Source organism: Lagopus leucura, unplaced genomic scaffold, assembly GCF_019238085.1.
Source record: "Lagopus leucura isolate 7727_CA_CO unplaced genomic scaffold, USGS_WTPT01 Super-Scaffold_100159, whole genome shotgun sequence".
Taxonomy (NCBI): domain Eukaryota; kingdom Metazoa; phylum Chordata; class Aves; order Galliformes; family Phasianidae; genus Lagopus; species Lagopus leucura.
The window spans coordinates 6,743,761-6,763,781 of NW_024962335.1; the positions used below are offsets into that span (position 1 = coordinate 6,743,761).

General features: G+C 37.3%; 1 protein-coding gene across 2 annotated transcripts in view; it reads right to left on the reverse strand.

Annotated features, from left to right (window-relative positions):
• The window catches only part of EEA1 (early endosome antigen 1), a 71,080-nt gene that overhangs the window by 12,660 nt on the left and 38,399 nt on the right, over window positions 1-20,021 (reverse strand). For both annotated transcript variants that reach the window (XM_042889665.1, XM_042889664.1), the window contains 12 exons: window positions 17,773-17,922; window positions 16,618-16,737; window positions 16,184-16,387; window positions 15,473-15,673; window positions 13,984-14,097; window positions 12,630-12,785; window positions 10,807-10,946; window positions 9,869-10,199; window positions 8,638-8,739; window positions 7,036-7,230; window positions 6,052-6,234; window positions 435-620 (listed from right to left, as the gene is read on the reverse strand). In XM_042889665.1, the coding sequence (XP_042745599.1) occupies window positions 435-620; window positions 6,052-6,234; window positions 7,036-7,230; window positions 8,638-8,739; window positions 9,869-10,199; window positions 10,807-10,946; window positions 12,630-12,785; window positions 13,984-14,097; window positions 15,473-15,673; window positions 16,184-16,387; window positions 16,618-16,737; window positions 17,773-17,922 (2,082 nt within the window). The remainder of the gene's footprint in view (window positions 1-434; window positions 621-6,051; window positions 6,235-7,035; window positions 7,231-8,637; window positions 8,740-9,868; window positions 10,200-10,806; window positions 10,947-12,629; window positions 12,786-13,983; window positions 14,098-15,472; window positions 15,674-16,183; window positions 16,388-16,617; window positions 16,738-17,772; window positions 17,923-20,021) is intronic.

A 20,021-nucleotide genomic window follows, 5' to 3' on the forward strand; every position in this document is an offset into this window, starting at 1 on the left:
AATATTAAAAAGGCACTAAAGAAGTGATTTCCAAATTCACTCAGAGAAAAAAATAGTTTAGAACCCAAACCAATTGATTGCAAAAGCTCCAAGTAGGAGAACAATTGCCACATAACTGTATCTCTATCCACAATTAGTAGTGGAAAAAATTAGCAGCATATTTACTGTTTCAGGTTTAAAACTAATAATGTTTCCCTGCATGTCTAGCCACTTAGTTCAAATTAACAGCTTATTTTAGAGCAAATTCACTCCAACTGTCTGTTAGCAGTTTTTGCACCACAGATTCAGTAAAATCGCTGTTGCTATGCTCTGCAACAGTGCTATGCCCCCAGAATAACCCTTGTTTAGAAATCCAGCAGGAATTAATGGAAAGGAGATGGCAGGGGAAGTCTCTGATTGTCTGTGTGAAGACTTCAAAAGACAGAGACATTTACCCTCTCATTCTGAAGATCCTGTAGCATTTTGGTCTTCTCGCCCAGTTGCTGCTCCTTCTTTGATGCATCCTGTTCCAGCGTTGACTTGGCTTTCTTCAGTTCCTGAATCTGCTGATTATTGCTGGCAATTCGATTTCTGCTGGAAACTAATTCTTCCTGAGCAAGAGCCAGTTTTTCTTCTGTGGACTAATTACAAAGACAGCTCTGCAGATTACCCAGCATGTACAAGACCTTCACATACTTGACACTCATCTAATCATTTTCCACTGGGAAAAACTGTCACCTACCATGCAATGCTTCACTTCAAAGGTTGACAAAATATAACTACAGGAACTTGTAGGTCATGAGTTACCCCTGGTAAAAAGAAACTACCCAGAAATGTTTCCATCAATAATACCTTACCATACATATTCCAGTTTGCACCCTTCCACAGACAAAACACAAAAGCATATGAAAGTGCAAAGAAGGAAGGGTGATTGTTTGATGAAAAGAGAATGAGTTTGACTTTGTTTACACAAACTGAGTTTACTCTCAGGCTAAATCAACCACATTGTAACTCTATACAGCTGTTACCTAAGTGGCACTGAAGCCATAGCATGAAGTTTTCAGAAGTCATCCAGTATTCCTTTTTTCCAGTGCCTTAAGGAAGCTAGCACTAACACAGTCACAAATTTTTATTAGAACCCTGAAGTGCAATGTACAACCTAAGAAGTGCTAATATTGGGACAAAATGCTTAATAGTATCAGCTTCATCAGCATTTCAAACAAAAAATGTAATCTTCCATTCAAAATCTATTACAGACTGTAATTTTATTTGCTTACTTATTATTCAGTACTCCCCATTACACAGAAAACAAATTTGGATGTCTCTCTATATTTTGGTCACAGAAACTCAAGCAATAACCTAAAACTTGCTCCCAAGACTCATTCTATTCACTCACAGCAAAGTCAAACTTAGGAGCTCTTCTTAATTTACTATTCTCAAAGTGTTGTTCTTGTTTTTTTTTTTTAAGCCTTTGGCTTAGGCATATGTTAGCTAACATGCAGAAGCATGTTCTTTCAAAACGAAGCAATAAGAAATAAAATTTAAAAATTCATCTTCTACACCACTAAAATCTAGCTACTTTCTGGAAATATTTGATGTGAAGATAGTGTGAGGTGGGGAGATTTATTATTAGTAAGCCATTTATTACCTTTAGTGCACCACTAAGGATTTCAATTATCATAATTACCTATTTTTGCTGATACTCTTCTTTCTAAATCCTAATTAAACTCCTTGTACTTACTGTTCCTTTTAAAAACCACTGAACTAAAACAACTTTGACTTAATTATACATCTGCTTTAGCAGCTCTCATCTTCATTTAAATACAAATCGATTTCTGATCTTTCCTAACCCTAATTTGTAGTGTCTGAAGCATTTTGCTAGAAAAAAATCAGACTTAGTGATGGAACACTGCCAGCATTCAGCCTACTCTGCATGGTACTATACACAAACGTTTGTGCAATTCAGTAGTCTGTAATATAAGGGAGTCTAAATTTCGAGCACACTTAGCATACTATAGCTCCCATACAGCAAGTGACTTTTAATTGTGATATGATTAGTAATAACACTACTGAGCTTAACTGGGACACCAGTTAATATAACTTTACCAGTCAATTCACCTTCTATTTATCTGTGCCTTTCTTTCTGCTTTGCTCAGAAACCCCTCACAACACCTTTTGGAAACAAGCAGAGATGTGACACACAGCTAACCATTCCAGTTATCCTGGTTCAGTCTCCATCAAGACTGTAGTTCAGCCTGATTCTTTTGGGCTGCTGAGGAGCTCACATCTCTAACATAAAATCACTTCTCACAACACCTGATGCTATTCACCTTCATTATTCAGTTTTGGCATCATTTCCAGAAAACAACAGGTGTGCTTCCAACACGTCATGAGATTGCTCTTTAGTAGGACAAAGAAAACAAAATGCTAGGAAAATGTACAGAACAAAAGGCAACCTGCATTTATTAGTGTGAATAAAAACAGATGTCAGTTTGGCTGGTATAGCTAAAAAGTCATCTCAGATTGATCTTGTACAACTAGGGCTGTACTGCAAGAACTAGCTGGGTCCCATGACCTGGATTCATCCCAAGACAGGTGCACAGATGAGCCAGTTTGGTCTGTGTGCCCCTCTCCTCCCTCCGTACCCAAAGAAGGGGCATGCAGTTTCTCACTGATGTTAACCTAATGTTGCTTCATGTCTTCAGCAGTAGGATTAGACTGACTGTAGGCAACGTCTCCTGACTTACAGACCTGAGGTTTGGCACTACAGATACTCTCCCAGAACATCCACTGAAGACACACAGACAGCGATGCCAATGTTGGAGGCAAAGAAACATGCTTTTGAGAATGCAGAAGAAACCAGGATCAACTACAAAAAGCACTGATGCCAAGACTGGAGAAGATTTGGCAGAGTTCAGGAGAGCAGAACACAGAGTATGTTTGCACTAACTCAAAACAAAGGACGAAGTACTAGTTATGCATTTTCTTTAACTCTTGTAAATAGGCATTTCCAGAAAAAAAGAAAATAGAATCCCACTTATATATATATATATGCACATATATATAAACATAAAGTATAAATAGTGATATATTAAAAAACCATAGCTTTTACAAGCACTATAATCATGCCTGATTTCTTTTTTCAGAGACAAAAACACGAGTTTGTTTACTGCTATAAAGATGCCTTTTTTAAACTAAACCTCCAGCACACAGTATCCGTAACATCATTTTAGAATTTCCTACATTTCTCACTTTCTCTCTGTGAGTCCAACAGCTCCAAAGTTTGCATCTGCCTAAAACTACATAAACTATTTTCTATTTCTTTCAATCAGAAACTGCAGTTTTAAGGGGTTGTTCCTCATTCTATGCTGACAGAATGCACAGAATAGACTGCTGTATGGGAGCTGCACTCTCCTGCCATGCTGCATCCCCAGCTGCAAAGCTTCACATGAGTATTTCCTACTTTCTGCCAGAGGGTAGCCGGGCAGCTCTCAGCCACCAGCCTGCAGTGACATGACAGCCACAAGCCAGCAGATGGTGCTCTGTGTACAGCCAGCTACTGCCATCCCCTCGCTGGAAGCCAGCTCACATCACCTGTTGTGCTTCACAGCCTTTTTTGATCTATCTTCACATCCAAGAATTCTGGCCTCACCAACAGCATGATGCTACACGAATTCAGAATATTTAAGCTTTGACTTCTGTTTTTTTAAACTAAAGCAAGCCTAGCAATGCTGGCATTTTCCAAAACAGCCCAGCCATGCCTGGGCTGGGCAACAATGGGCTACAAACTATGCTGACTAAACATAGCTGTGGAGCTATGGGAGCTCATATCTCTACCAAAAATCCTGCATAAGTCACCTAAAGTTACCACATAAACAGGTTTTAAAAGCTTCAGCTACTGCCTACTAATAATATCAAGTCCATTCTGAACCCTAGGGCCTCCTATCAGCATTCATTCTAAACTACCCAAAAATTCCTAGCTGTGGCTCAGATCATAACTAAGCAAATCTTCTAAGTCTAAACAAATCACAGATAACTGATGTGGAACCAGACTGTGAAATTCTGCCATATGGTTCTTCTGACTTAAGCGATATTTACATATTCAGCTCCCAAAACAAACCTTCCTGAACACTTCCTTCTTTGCAGTCTTTGCAGACAAGTTATCACTACTACTTTCATTTAATATTGCAGTGAGACAGCACAGCCACAATTAAACATGTATTTCCATCATTTTTTTCCCTCTTCTTAATTTTACAGAAAAAAAAAAACCAAAAACAACAGAAGCAGTGCCAAGAAAACCATACTAGCCCTAATTATTATGCATAAATGCATAAATAACCAAGCAAACAGCCTCCAAAGTGGTACATCACCTCTGTGCTGAGGATACCAATCTTCCTGAGGCTCTCCAGCTTTCACAGATATTCCACATGATACATCAAGTTACCTGCCTGCTCACATTACCAACCTTACTTTCCTGTTTCTAGACACTTTACTTATATACTACAAGCACTGCTAGTTACCCGTTCCTGTCACCTTATTTTACCATTTTGCACAAATCTTCCATTTCTCACCATCATCCTGATACAGGTGTAAAAACATGTGCGACATCTACTGTCCTACTTTGTATTTGCCAGGACTAGAGGTCATCAAGCTGGTTTAATCATACTTATTCAGAGCTATTTCTGCGAGAAGCAATATTTAAATTAATTATACCAAAAAGATTTATTGAGCATATGTGATAAATTTACAGGTCACTGCATTACTAAATCTACAGCGGGAAACAAACTCAGAAAGGAAGGTAGCATGCTATAGTCACTAACCCTAGGCATGGATTAAGCCATCTTTGTTCATAAGCAGGCCAAAGCTCTTTATATCATTGCATAAAGATTCAAACAAGAAGCACTGAAAACAATGTTTCTCTAACCTGCATGAAAACATGCAGACATTCTAATGCCACAGAGGAGAAGAATGATTAGGGGAATGATTCAATGACAGGTGCATAAAGGAGATATTTCTTTTTGTTAAAGTAACCCCAAATCTGGAATGTGGCTAGGCCTCCACAGCTCACATGGAGCTATCCAGAATGGCTCCAAGCTCTTAAATATTACAACGATGGGACTGAAGCACCTGCACTGGGACAGGTGAAAAGGAGCTACTCAATCTAAGCAGTCATCAAACACAAACAGAAGCCAACATCTAAAATGGATGAGATGGCCAGTTCTGCAGAAGTGCCTACTGCTCTCCAAGAACTTCAGCAAAGCCTAAATCAACAGCGTCAGACATGGGCAATGAATCCCACTCAACTCTGCAAGTGAAAGGAGCCAAAGCCACACATCTCTGCAGCACAGCATGGCCTTAGACTAACTGGTTTATCACTATGGAGGAAGGCGGAACAAAGAAAAGAACAAATACCTTTTTTTACTGACTCAATTCACAACAAGATCTTTTGGAAGGCATTAAATCCTAATACCAAATTAAAATTAAAGTCTTCATCTTAAATGGTAAATTAAGCAGGTAAATTCTGCTTCAGAATCACAAAAATTTGAAGGACCACATCAGACATCTGCATTCCAGGCAGGTCCCTAAGCCTACTGTTTCTATTAGATTGACATCTCTGAAAGCCTACAATCAGCCAGAAAGAAGTGGAAGAGGCAAGGATATAGGAACAGACTAAAAACTAAAACTCTAGTCAGATTATCTAGAAGGCAGCAGTTACTCATGTTCTGTCAGCAACTTTGCTTTCATTAGCTATGCTATTTAAATTGGTTGAAAGCTGCAAGAAAAATGAGAAAACTTAAAATAATTTTTAAAAAATCATCTTTCACTTTGCAGCTTATATCGCCATTGCACAAATGGAAAGGTAGCTCAGGTAAACTAGCAAATATTCAAGGCTTGAAATAAATTTAATTGTGTTCTCTGGCCCACAAAAAGGGATTGAGCATCGCTAAATTCTTTTTATAGAAAGGGACTTCTTTTCTTACCCCATACAGTTCTCACACTGTTTCTCTGTCTTCAGAAAGGATACTCACAGATGTATTAAGTCACACATAACATTAAAATGTCTCTAAGTACCTTAAGGTCTTGCCTGGTTGCCAACAGCTCAGACTCTTTCCCGTACAGATCCAGCTGCAGCTTTTCCATGTTTTCCTTATTTTTTTCATGGGTCTTCTGTAAGTCTGCTAGTTTTCCTTTCTCTGCTTTAAGCTCCTGAGCTGACAAAATAGTCTGCTGTTGCAGTTTATTCTCCAGTTCTGCCTGAAACATGAGCATAAAAAGTGCCAGTAAAAGTTAGACAGTAATCTTAATCATTTCAATAAACCACATTTCTACTGCAAAACTAATTTTTTTTCCACTTATGAAACAGCAATTTAGTAATCTAATATTTACAGTTTTATAGCAATATTTTGTAACTAATTTAACAACACTTAATTCAAATCAGAAGATTAAGTTAAGCATAATAAGATCTAACATTGAAAATATAAGTAAAGTTTTAAGTCTTACAGTTTCCACAGTCCGACTAACACACAAGTTGGAACACGTAGCACAGGGCAGCCAAAGCTGGAGCAATATCTAACAGTGCATGGCACGCAACACAACATTCTCTCATGTTGGAAGACATTTGAACTCCTTCCATTATGGTTTATGGGTTTCATACTGTCACTCAGTTAAATTCTTTTGGTATAATAAAAGAGTTTAAAACTGCCACGGACATTCCAAAACACTGCAGAGTTTGTCTAAACTGCTCTCGCAAAACTTTCTACTGCTTTACAGGAACAGAGCAGCTCTTGTTTCATAGCATCTTCCCGAAGCAACATAAAAATATTCAATCTAGCCTCTTTTTTTTTTTTTAACCAATGTATTGAAACTCAGGTCCTACAGAATCTGTATATTTCAGCATCAACTTGGAAGACCTTGATTCCACATCCTGACCTTATCCTTCTGAACAAGACTACAGTAAATAGCTGTTTATCACAAAGACATTGGCATAAAAGTTGCAGCATTTATCAGATAAATGTATATTAGTTTTCTTAAAGGAGTATGAGACGCCAGCCTTACCTTTTCTAAAAGGGCAGTTTTCAATTCAGCTTGCAGCGTTTCACTATGCTTTTTCTTCTGCTCAAAAGATTCCTTTATCTCTCTCAGCTTTCCCTGAAGATGCTGCTCACTGTTCTCTTTCTCTTTCAGAAGACCCTGAATTTCCAGTACTTGCGCTCGTGTTGAGTCAAGTTCTATTGACAATTGCTTAGAAATCTATATTCAAAAATATGAAATAACTGTATATAATTTTAATTTAAATCACTATTTATACCTGTAACTGCCTATCGAACTGTGTGTTTTACAAACTGTACAGTTCAAATTGCAAACAGACAAATTCACAAATGAAAAACCAGTCAAAGCTGTTAAAGCTGAAGATATTGTCTCTGGCTCATCCAAAAGACTGCTACAAGTTGGGGAGTGTCCCCTGGTTGTAACTTGAAAGGTTACAAAGCCCTCTTCTATATCCCTCTGTGCATCTGCTGCTTTGCTCTGTACCAGGCAATATCTTTCTCATGAGCCAATATACTTGTTCTTACATTTTTTAAATAATCTGCAGGTTATTTGTAGCAGATTTTTCAAGGATGCACCGTTTCCTGCATACAGAACCAGACCATCCCCCAGTGTCACTGCTGCTAACTCCTTCTTCAGAGCTAGATAATAAAGAACACTGACAACCAGATTCAGATTTTAAGAATATCTATACCAGAAAGATAACCTCTTATTTTCAAGCTCCTACCCTTAGGTCAGCTCTGGTCCTTTTTTCCCATTCAAAATTAAAAGCAAGTGGCTTTTTTCCAGCCAGTGGTGATCTGTGCTCTCCTGCTGCCAGCTGTAGCAGATACCAAAACTCATCCTCCTGCACTTGCCACAGAGCACTGCAGTGCTTCTGCCAGAACAAGAGAGGAGACAGAAGCAGACGCAGAGGAAGGGTCTGTCTGTAAGCATTACACCTGCACAACCACAAACCCTCTTTCAGGCAGCAAGCATCCACCACGGTTCAAAATGTGCCCACTGCTCATTACGCTTTTTCTGGTTCCTTTAAGGAAAAGGTGACAGTTTAGGTCAAGAAATTCTTAAAAAATGGACTTGGTCTTCAACATACTGGCTGAACTAAATGATTTTGTCTGAATGCTCATCTTAAAAATTTTACTTGGTATGTAGCCATAGGCAATTATAAAAGTTTGCAAAAGCAAACAAATCCCCAAGAATAAATGAAAATTTCCTGTAAACCACACGTGGAACATATGGATTAGGCAACACAGTGATGCCCGAGTTGAAAACAGATCTAAGGATATAAAATAAACGATTCCATTGTTCACAGACCATAAGTTTGAAAGCAAATGAAGACACGGTAATAAAAAATAACTGCTTCCATAATAAAGAAACTGCAGGGCCAAATTGGTATGCAGAGCACAGATAAGTAAGAGCAGAACCAGTATTTTAAATACATCAAGGAATTTTTTAGTATTACCTTATTTTAAAGTCCCAAATGGGTTACAATTTGAAAAGTGCAACTTTGTTATCCCTCAACAATCCCAGCATGAGAAACTGAAAATCGATCTTTTCAACATGTTAATACTCTTCTGATTTTTTTTCATACTAAATAAGCAGACAGCTTACCCCCTCCTTTTTTTCCAGTGAGTTTTTCAATTCATTCCTCTCTTTAGCTACAGACTCTGTCTGTACCTGGAGCTGCTGTTTTATTTCTTGGTAAGATTTTTCCTATAAAACAGAAGACACAAGCAAATATTTCTGGGAGCTTCTAAGACCAAATGCCAGGTATTTTCATAAGAGCTACAAAAGCCTTTATAGAGAATATTTGTGGCTGTTTCTTTTTCCAATGAAAATGCTTTCCTCCTCAGTTGTGAACATTTTCAGTTAAAAATTCCAGCCACTAACAGTGAGTATGTGTACCACTGCTGATAACACATATTTAAGGCAGCTGTGTGCCAAAAAGATTTTCTGATTAGGAAGTCTCCTTCGTGGAAGCCGCTATTGGCAGCCTTCTTCTTATAGCAAGCGCTCATTTCTCTCTCAGGATTCAAAATTTCTTCATGTTCTAAAACTCATGAGCAAATACAATTGCAAGATTATTATGTGAACAACATTCTAAGCACTTAAGTCAGTGACGAGACTTCCAATGATTAGAAGCAGAATCAGACTGGAAAGTCTAAACTCGGGAGAAAAACCTTCAAGCTTTTAGGAAAAACAAATATTTAAATAGCCACAACTAAAGCAAGCAAAAAAGCTTATCTTAAAAAGGTGAAAGAGGAAAGGAAAAAGCGTTATTTTTAATTAGGAGCAGATTTATTTTTTAAGAGTAGAATAAAAGTAGCTACACGTTGGTTCTGGGAAATGGGGACATGCAAGATATTTGAATATTTACTGATACAGTCATCAGTTGTATTTCCAGCAAAGCAAAAGGAGGAAGAAAAAAAAGGTATATTTTAAGGCTAGTAGGAGTCCGTTCTTCTTACCATACTGCACTGTTTGGGTGAAGTATTTTTTACTATACTGCCACATACTAGACTTCTCTGAAACTGAAATAATACATATATATGTGCTCATACATATATGTACTCTTCAGTTAGGCATCTCCCAAAACAACAATGATGTTATTCTGGCTGCAGTATGCAGCTTTCTAGGATGTTCGGGCAAGTGTACAGGAAGGTTCTACATAAAAGGCTATGGAAAGGAAACTAAAATGGCCTCTTCATTTTTCTTCAATACAGTGGCACTAATTAACTTCCATTCAGTCTTATCATATATATACTGTTTTCAGGCAGAAACTTGTTTTAATATCACACAATAAATACTTCAAACTTCATGTGTAATGAACAAAGCTACTAACCATTTCTGCTACAGCTGCTTTTCCTTTTTCTATTTCTTTTTCTAATTCTTCCTTCCTTTTTTTGAAGGATTCAGAACTTTTTGAGAGCTTCTCTTTGGTAGCTGTAAGGTCCTTTTGCAAAGTATCCTTCTCTAATTTCACCTGTTGCAGCTCTGATGTTGCTGCTTGCATTTTACAGTCTAATTCCTTGAGTTGTTTACTTGTATCTTGACTTGATTTCTCAAGATTTTTTTTGAGGCTGGCGTTTTCCTCCTCTTGCTTTGAGATTTGCTGTTTTGCTTGTTCAAGGGCCTCAGATTTCTTCTGTAAATCCAATTTAGCACTAGACATACTGCAAATACAAAACCAAAGAGAGAAAAATAAAAGATTTTTTAAGTTGTTCTTCACAGGTTCTTTGTATCACTAAACAACTCTATTTAAGAATATTAACTGTAGAACTAACTCAAAGAATGCCTTTTTATTTTAGAATGTGGGCATTTTTTCTCTCTAGTGAAGACATATCAGCAACTCTAAACACTATTTTGAGATGGATTTTTCCTTCCTCAAATACTGTGAACAGGAACTACTCCTTTGCTTCTTATGCAAAAACCGCAAATTAATCTTTGAAAGATGCAGAGCTGTGGATACATCAAGATGGATCTTAGCGCTTCAAACTGTTCAGATATTTAACTGACAAGCACAGTGAATAAACTGGAATGCACTGAATCACAGCAGTGAGTGATTCACATGAGATGATGTGGCAGATGGAGTCTGCATGGCAAGTGAAGTGCAAGAAAACAACTGGGACCTAATTCAGATCTCATAGCAGAGGGAATACATCACTTTGATCTATGATTTTATGAAATTACAGGAGGGAAGAACAAAATTTCAAGTGTACTCCAAACCACTCTAGTTCTATGTCCGACTTCAAAAACTGCTACAACACAGGGAACACATACGCTTCTCTTTCTGCTTCAAGTTGTTTACTCAGCTCTGCTATTCGGAGGTCTAATTCTGTAGACTGCTGTCGCTGCTGCTGTAACTCCTGAAGAGCTTGGTCTTTGCTTGCTTTAGCATCAAGAATGTCAGCCTCAAGTTTCTGAGATAGAAAAATAGAAAAGTTAGAGTCATTGGAAAACAACCAATAAAACAGAAGTACTGTCATTCAGCAGTATTTACTGGAAAGTCCTTACTATAGAAAGCAGCGACAATTATCACACACTATCCATATCTTTCATTAGTTGGCCACTTGCCCTTCATTATTTAGTTCCTGCAACTCCTTCAATCCCCTAAAAGCAAACTGTTTTGGTAAAACATTCTGAAATCACCTTTAAATTAAACACAAGCAGTTATCTTATTGCAAAGTAATAAATAATAAAGTAATAAAACACAGACATCTTTAAAAAGCCATTTAAAAAGCCAAGTGCTTGGCTTTGGTTCTCAGCTAGGTTCTTAGCTACCAACAGTTTCAGCAGTTTCAAATGACTACTGGTTTACATAGCCCCAACTCTGACATTCTTTGGTAACAACAAAGACATGAACTACAGCTATAAAGAAATACTGTTCTCATCTAAAAGAATGTATATTTTGTTTCATTTTTGAAGGTATTTGTTTATGTGGAATATAAACAGTACAGCAATCAGGTACTGCTTAGACTCTTCGACATGTTAGCTGTTCTATAGGCACTCTGCTTTTATGCAGTGGTCACAATACAAAATCATCAAGCTCCTCTGAGAAAATTCCTGAGGATTTCTGCTGTTTGTCATGTGTTTTTTTTCTCCTTTTAAATACCATGCATTCATTCAACTGGAATAACACAAAGAATGGTGATGACATGAAGACTTTTACACACAATTGCACTCCTGTAGAAAGCATCAACAACCCTGCTCAGTTTCACACTTCACTACCAGGGACCTCATCAAATCTTGTGCAAGTAAACAATGTATTCCTCCTAAGCATTTGAGTACATTGGTTACTCGCAAAACTTTGGCAAAAGTATCAAAAACACAAATGAAAGCAGGTAGAAAAGCCCATAACTAGGAAAAGCACTCTCTAGACTGCTAATCTCCTTCAAAAAACAGAACATAGCACCACAAAAAAATTCTGCACAGCTCCTAAGATCTCTCTATTATATGATTTCACGTATTGCGATTTTGACTCTCAAGAATGCTTAACAAGAAACAATGTTAAAATGTAAACTTCAAGTTTTAAAACACTGAAGTATTAGGAGTAATTTAATTCATAATTAGGACTAATTCATACCAATAATTGAAAACATTAGTATAGGAAAACGCCTAAAGGTTCTGTAAACTTAACGACGGGCAATGTAAGAGAAAAGCGAAGCCCAGGAATGGAATGCAAAATGCAAGATCAAACTAGCAGAAAAATATATAGAAGTAAATTAAACCAAAAAGGTAGTATTAACTTGTGCTAACCAATGGAAGACACATTCCCTGGCGCCACTTGAAATGAGTATAAACCTGAAGACTGTAATTTCTGGAAGTAATCATGTTCCCCCTCACAGCACCTTCCAGGCATAGAGGTTGGTAGAAGCACACTAAAGGAAAGTGGCAGTATAAGGGAACTTAGTGTGATACGCGAGCCCAGGAGAAGAGAATATGATTAAAGGGTGTATCAGTGAACACTGGTGAGAAAGAAAACCTACAGAAGTCATACTTCATATAAATCCTTCCCTGTAATCTGAGCCCAGCTTTTATCAAATATCACCAAGCAGCGGTGAACATCAGTCTCAGTAAGCTCAGACACTGTGTTCAATACAAACCTTAAGCTGTCCCTCTAGCTCTTCGGTTTTCTGTTCTAAATAAAGATGTTGCTCTTTGTAGTCTTTGAGATTGGCTTCCAGCTGAGCACAGTACTCCTGCTTGTCATTCAGCTTAGCCGCAACCTGATCCAACTGAACACTGACCTTATTTAACTCCTGAGGTAAAATAAAAATAAGAGGGTTGTTAGCTTCTAAATAGCTTCTAGAAACGAGTAATGTCCTTTGAATATATGCTTTGAGTGATCTAATATGTTAAAATTAAAAAGGAAAATTATGCTTCCTTTTTAATCTGAGAGGCAGGAAATTGAGATGGAAAAACACAAATAAATTCTCTTTGTTCAACACATCCCTCACAAAACTTTACAGGCTATGAGCTAGAGCTTAAAAAATGTGTTTGAAGTTATAAAGAGATGAGGAACTGTACGTCATAAATGCTCAAAATCCTGGAGTTAATACAGCAATAATTAGAATGCAACACTACAAAACCTTAGAGAAAACTCGATGTTTCCCAGGAACGAAGCACCGCCGAAGAGGAAAGCCTGCAGTATGGGAACAGTAAACTCTCCATACACCAAAGATAATTCCAGATCATTGGTTCAACATAAAACAGTGTGATTTCCACAGGAGACACAAAGATGTTTGCCTTGTAACCACTAAGAGAACAGCTACATCCAAGCTTCTTACTCTCCAAGCAAGCTGATATGTTTAATTATTAGTTAATTATGTGTTTAATAAACAGTTCCAAAAAGACATCTTACGTTTATGGCTATTAATTATATTCCCACCTAAAAATTGGTGCCCTTAGGAAGTGCTGAATATTTCTCCTAAGATGACAACAGCATGGATTCTAATAACGCAAATATTTGATTCAGCATCTGGTGGAATGCTGTAGTTGGATTAATGCAAACTAAAACATGCAATTTTAACAATCCTCATGTCTTCTTGTCAGCTGGCATGCAGATAATTATTTCTGAATAAAGACTTTTTGATTTTGAATGTATCTGAATCTGTAATAAAAGTTAACAGTTTTCAATTGAATCCAGTGCATTATATAAACTTTTCATAGCATACAAGTTAGAATTGTACTCAAATACCACAGCTCAGACCACAAACCATGGCTGAACATACAGCAAGGACTGGATTTCCAAGTTTAGTTCTTTACACTGCAAAATGCCCATATGGTCCAGATTACAGCAGAAAGAACAGAAAACACATCACATGGTTAAAATATCCTACAAGATTATTTCCAAATGCATAGTCACATATTTATGTAGTTTGTAATCAGACTATTCTTAGGTCTGTAAGTAGATTTTTAGGTAACACAGGAACTTTATGTTTGCGTGTTTCTCATAACCTGTTGCTTGTCTTGCAGTGCATGCTGGGCAGTGTCCAGATGATTCTGAAGGTCTGCTCTTTGAGCAGCTTTTGATGCTTCTGCTGAAAGCAGCAATTCAGTTTTTGCTTTTACCTGAAAGACAAGTTGTACTTCATTACAGTATCTATTATGAGTAACTTCATTAGCAGTTTTCATGTACTAATGGGAAAAAAAAAGGGGAAGGGGAAATTTTTTCAAGTTTTAGAAAAAAAAAATCAATGTGTTAAAACACAGTTAGTTCCTTCTTCAAGCTAAAAGCAGAATTAAAGAACAGTCCTATTCATATTCTTCTCTAATGATTTTTACATAGAAGCAAAAAAAAAAAAAAAAAAGGAATAGACAATGTATCCACACACACATACCTTGATAACTTCACACTAACTGAATGTTTGAGATCCTCTAAAATTTTTAGAGGCAAAAGGAATTAAAAAATAACTAAAATATGCTGTTATGTGTATGCTGTCTTTCACTGTTACTAATGGCATTTCAGGGAGCAACCCCTCACTCCTTCCAAAATATCCAGCCACCTACATTTATACAGCAGCTATGAATGGTGTTGGTGCATAGAGGTAATTGTCAGGTCACTGACTACTGCAGCTTGCTATTTTCTATCTGTAACAGAAACGTTACTTCTCAAAGGCTGTAGCAAAGCTCATATTGCCTTAAAAAGCAGATGCAACAGCCCATAAATTACTGTTTTAGCCCTGAAGTCTTGTTGAAGAACAATCCAGATCTTATAGCAAAGCCCAGCAAAAACATCACAGAACAACAGAAGTTATTAGAGCTGCTCAGAAATTGAGTAACACTACTTAACAACACACTGTATTAATCAAACAACAGTGCTAGGGGTTCTCAGTGTATTAATTTAAGAAAACAATATCTGCCAAACTTCTGATCAAAGTGTTGTTCATTCTTTGTGATACCTGAACAGAATTTACTGGCTTTAGTGTAACCAGTACTTAACTGTAGGAAAGTCCACACTGAATTGCCTTGTGGGGAATTGCCTTGTTTAATTCAATTGAATTGATAACAAGGCAACTTTTGTTTTGTTTTAAGTAAAAGCTACCAGCACAAGAAATTTCTAGGCAACGGCAACATCTTTAACAACTTGACAGATTCTCACTCTGATGCACAGAACCTAGGAGTGATAACAGCAGTTCTGTGGATGATTAACCATTACAAAACAACAAAAGATGCTTGAGGACAAATTTTCCCAACTTGATTATGAATTCCCACTACCACCAGCAAAAATCACCTATCCAACAAAGAAACAAACAAAAAAATCAACCTTGCTATCTATTCCTATTCTAAATCCACTTACATGTTCTGCATGTTTATTTGCCTTATCTTACTTTGTCTGCAAGCACAAACACGTAGTTTTTTCCCAGATTGCTTTGTACATTCTCCAGAGAGAATACAGAAATCAGAACTGGATTTATCATTGCCAGGCAGCATAGAGTTCCATTACCTGTACATCAAGTTGTGATACTTTCTCTTTACTTTCATTTAGCTGACTGCTCAACTCAGTGATATTGGCTTCCAGAGAGAGCACACGATCTTGAGCAGCTCTTAGATGTGCCTTCTGCTCCTGCACTTGCTCATGCAAATTCTCTTGGGCTTGTTTATGACTTTCTGATTGATTCTTCAGCTTCTCTGTCAGTTGAGTTACCTGTATTGAGGAGGTAAACAGAGACTGTAATAGGAGGAGCAAAAAAGTCATAAAACTTTGGAATTCTAGGGCATCTTATCACAGCTCCAGACTTCTAACTCTAACTATTACAGTAAAGCTATATTGTACAATATCAGAGTTTCAATAGGATACCAGTTAAAAATGGAAACAAAAGGGACTCATCAATTTAGCCTTACTCTGACAAAATCAATAACTGAGAAAACAACAGATGCAGACTAGACTGAATGTTAGTATGGAAAGCAGGAAATAAACCTGCTTTTGAAAAAGAAATATATGCAACCACTTTTTTAAGAGTATATTGTTACTGTATGTACGTAGGAAAAACCTAGGAATTCTCTTCTCTTCGCCGATAGCGGGTAAGTTACCAAAATACATACAAAGAAACAGCAAAGTCTAGAAAAGATCAATGTCATATTTAACGAGAGAGGAATAATGTAGTTAAGATACAATAATGAAAAAGAGCAGAGAAACAGGTTTCTGAATTCTTACCTGTATTTGTAGTGCATGATTTTTCTCCTGTAGCTGGTTAAGAACTGCAGTTTCTCCTTCACCAGCTTGAATTTTCGCATACAAATCCTCTCTTTCCTTTTCAAGCAGAGAGATATTTTCCTTACTCTTTTGAAGCAAGGCCTCAAGATTTTGAATTTTTTGGTCCTTATCTCCAATTTGTCGTAGTACTTGCTCCAAATCATTCTGGAAAATTGCAGAACATCTTCCTTAATTATAGCCACCTTAGGAGTTATTCCTAATGCATAAAATGTTGGATAAACTTATTAAGCACCCTCTGTATATTCTATTTGAGATTTACCCACCAAACTACCTAACTATTTTGAAGTCCCGTAAGCCACTTGTACAGAGAAAACATACTGAAAATAATGAAAACCTGAAATACGCCTTTATGTGAGGCTATATAAGTAAGTTACCTGGGCTTCTCGAAGTTTTGATGTCGTGTTTTGTTGAAGTGTCTGCTGTTCCTGGTGCTGTTGTTTTGCCTTATCTAATTGATGTTGCAATTCTGTGGAGTTTGCCACCTTTTCCTTCAGCTGAGAGAAAAAAACACTCGTGAGTAAGCACCATTCAGTATTTCAATAGCATTCAGTGTTTATTCTAATGCCTGCAGTTTATTCTAAACAAGGATACATGAAAATTGGTGTAAAAATAGAAGTGTGTGAATCTAAGTTAAAGAACAAAAATCTAACTCAAGCATTTCTTATTAATAGATGAGATCCTGAATTATAAGTGAAAACTATATAACTATCAGACATATGTATTTTAGTTCTCAAAAATAAGAGATAAAAAGAGATTTTAGTATGTTTTTTTTTTTTCAACACTTGTTAAGATATAACATGACTGATAATGCAAGTAACCTGTAAAACAACATTATTAGTAGTAGCAGTTTTAGTAGCAACTTCAGTTTAGTAGTCTCTCCTCTTTTATAGCAGTAGCTTTACAAATTCTGACAACATACCACTCAGATACTTGGCCAATCCCCATAGAAGTAGCAGAAAACCAGCAACACATATAAGACACTCATTAAAATAAATGAAAATGAATAAAAGCAAGCAATTTCTACCCATCCACCAGATAAAATTCATTAACTATCAGTGAGCTGCTGTGCCACGTTCACATTGTTTTCCATGGAGAGTTTTATCCCACAACAGTATCTACACACAAAGCATTACTTATGTGTGCTCAGGTGCACCTACATCTTTCTTTTATACAATTATTACACAAAGATCATCAATGTAAAGGAAGATCTGTCTTTTATCTCCAAAGTACCATGAACATACACGCATGAAATGAGCATTTAGACTTACAAAATCTGTAATGCAAAAGGCATTTAGGCAGATTTTGACAATTTCATTGTAAGACTTCAACAGTATTCACCAAATGACACTCCTATAAGGAAAAAAAATCTATCAACTGCAACACAACAGCCATGGAGTGCATGCCTACACAATGAAAGTGCATGGAGTGCATTAGGAATAACTTCTAAGGTCGCTACAATAATAGCCATGACTATATACAGGCTATTATCAGAAACGGTATAAATAAAAGTTTGCAGAAAATGCTCCTACCTGTTCTTCAGCACGAGAGAGCTTCAACTGAAGATCAGCCACCTGCTGCTCTTTGTCCATCAGCTTTTCACTAGAGAGCTGCCTCTGCTCCTTAAGCCGCCCATGTGCTTCCCCCAGCTGGCGCTCTGTTTCCAGAAGCTTACTATGCAGCTGCAAAAGAAAATTTAAAATAAATAAATAAATAAAGTTATCCATTCCTTCAGCCTTTAGCCAATTTAGATTCAATTTTGCCATGTTTGACCAAGAGTTTCATTACTTGGAATAAAGCAACAACATAAGCTCCTGAGTTCATGAAAATACACCATATAATGCAGAAACAAAATCACATCTAAGAACAGCATCAACTGCACAAGGATAAGTAAATATTCAAAGCAGTAGGTAGAAGGGGCCTAGAAACATCCTCATTTATCTAGAGAAACCCTTCCATATCTGTTTCAAAGTTTTACCTGAAAAACAAATAGGGCAATCTTTGAAAGACATAAGAACTATTGTGTAAAAGAGCAAAGCTTTAGAGTGATCTCACCTTACATCTGAGTCACACAGATTCAGTGGCCAGAACAACACACCTTCACCCACTGCACTGGTTCCAACAATACACTGTTCTGCATTGCTAGACTACTAACTAGGAGTTGGTAGTTTGATCCAAGGCATTCATTCAGTGCTGAGAAGACATGCATGAATCTGCTGTAGTGTGTACGCAGTAACATTGGTGGCTTACATTTCAGCACATCCCAGCAGGAGAGCTTAAGTCAGCACTTAGATTTGCTCATCCAGCCAGATGTAAACCTCACTTGGAATTTTTGAGGTTATCAAAAGCAGTACTGCACAATTCACTGTCAGAGAAAAGCTTGTTCTATAAAATCAACTTTCCTTCCCTTCAGTTTACCTCCAAAGGTTCTCAGTTACCTCCGACCTACTTCTACATTAACAAATTTATGCCTACACAATGAAAGTTCAATTTGATGCAAAAACTGGGAGTGATCTAGTCATTAAAGCACAGCAAGCCATTTCTACAAATATCGACATTAATGATGCTCACTTTCTTATTAACTTACATCCAAGATATTCGTATCATTCACTCTGTACATTCAGGACCTCCCTCTAATATCACAGAATTGTAGAAAGGCTTGGGTTGGAAGGGACAAAGATCATCCAATTCCAACTCCCTCCAATGCACAGAGTTGCCAACAACTAAATCATGCACTAGATGAGGCTGCTCAGGGTCTAGCAAGCCTGGCCACAAACACCTCCAGTGATGAGGCATCCACAACTTCTCTGTTCCACCACCTCACCACTCTCTCGGTGAAAAATTTCCCCAACATCTAATGCAAATCTATCCTCTTGTCCTATCATTATCTACTCATGTAAAAAGTTTGTTTCCCTCCTGATTACAAATTCCCTTCAAGTACTGAAAGACTGCAATGAGGTCTCCCCTGAGCCTTCTCCAGGATAGCCTAGCAGGACAGAAACAAGGAACAGGGCTTTGATAACATTAAATCTTGCCCCCAGGCACAGAGGGGGTGAGGCATGAACAGACTAAGACTTTCTCCTTTACCCAACTCTCTGCTTCCACAAAAGCGTAATGCTGAAGAACCCAACACTGAAAACCTTTCAATCATCTTTCAAAACTGACTGAAGTTATCACACAGCACAAAATTTACAGGGGACAGAGGCAGAGAATCAAATGCTTTATTTTCTTAGGGAACCAGGCTAAATCACATCCACCACCATAAACACTGCAAATGAAAAGGTGTTAAGCATGTGGTTGAAATGCTGTTTGAACTGGACTACAGAATTAAGAGAGAGGTAGAAAATGAGGAAGGACAGAGCATAAAAAGCAAGAAAATCTGTCTTTTTCTGTGGTAATCACTGAATAATTAATACTTCCTCACTAGAAATACAAACAAGAGCCGAAGAAAAAAGTCTACCAAAGAAAAGGAGCAATGAGATCACTACAGAACTCATGGTAAAGTCTTGCCGCCTTTTTTCTTGTGAAACACTCAAGCAAAAGCAGCTATGCTACAGGGCATTCCAGCTTAGTTTAACAAAAAACGTATTTGTAGAAGTAAACAAGAATAACAGTATATATTAGCAGCTAACATTCCTCCAAGACTGAAGTAGTCCTTATTTTCCTACTCCCATTGCAGCGCTGGAACCAATACCATCATCAGAGCTTCCTTTCATTGTGAAGATCACTTCCTTTAGGTCATTCAGAACCTAAAATATACAAACTTCACCAGTGCCCAGAG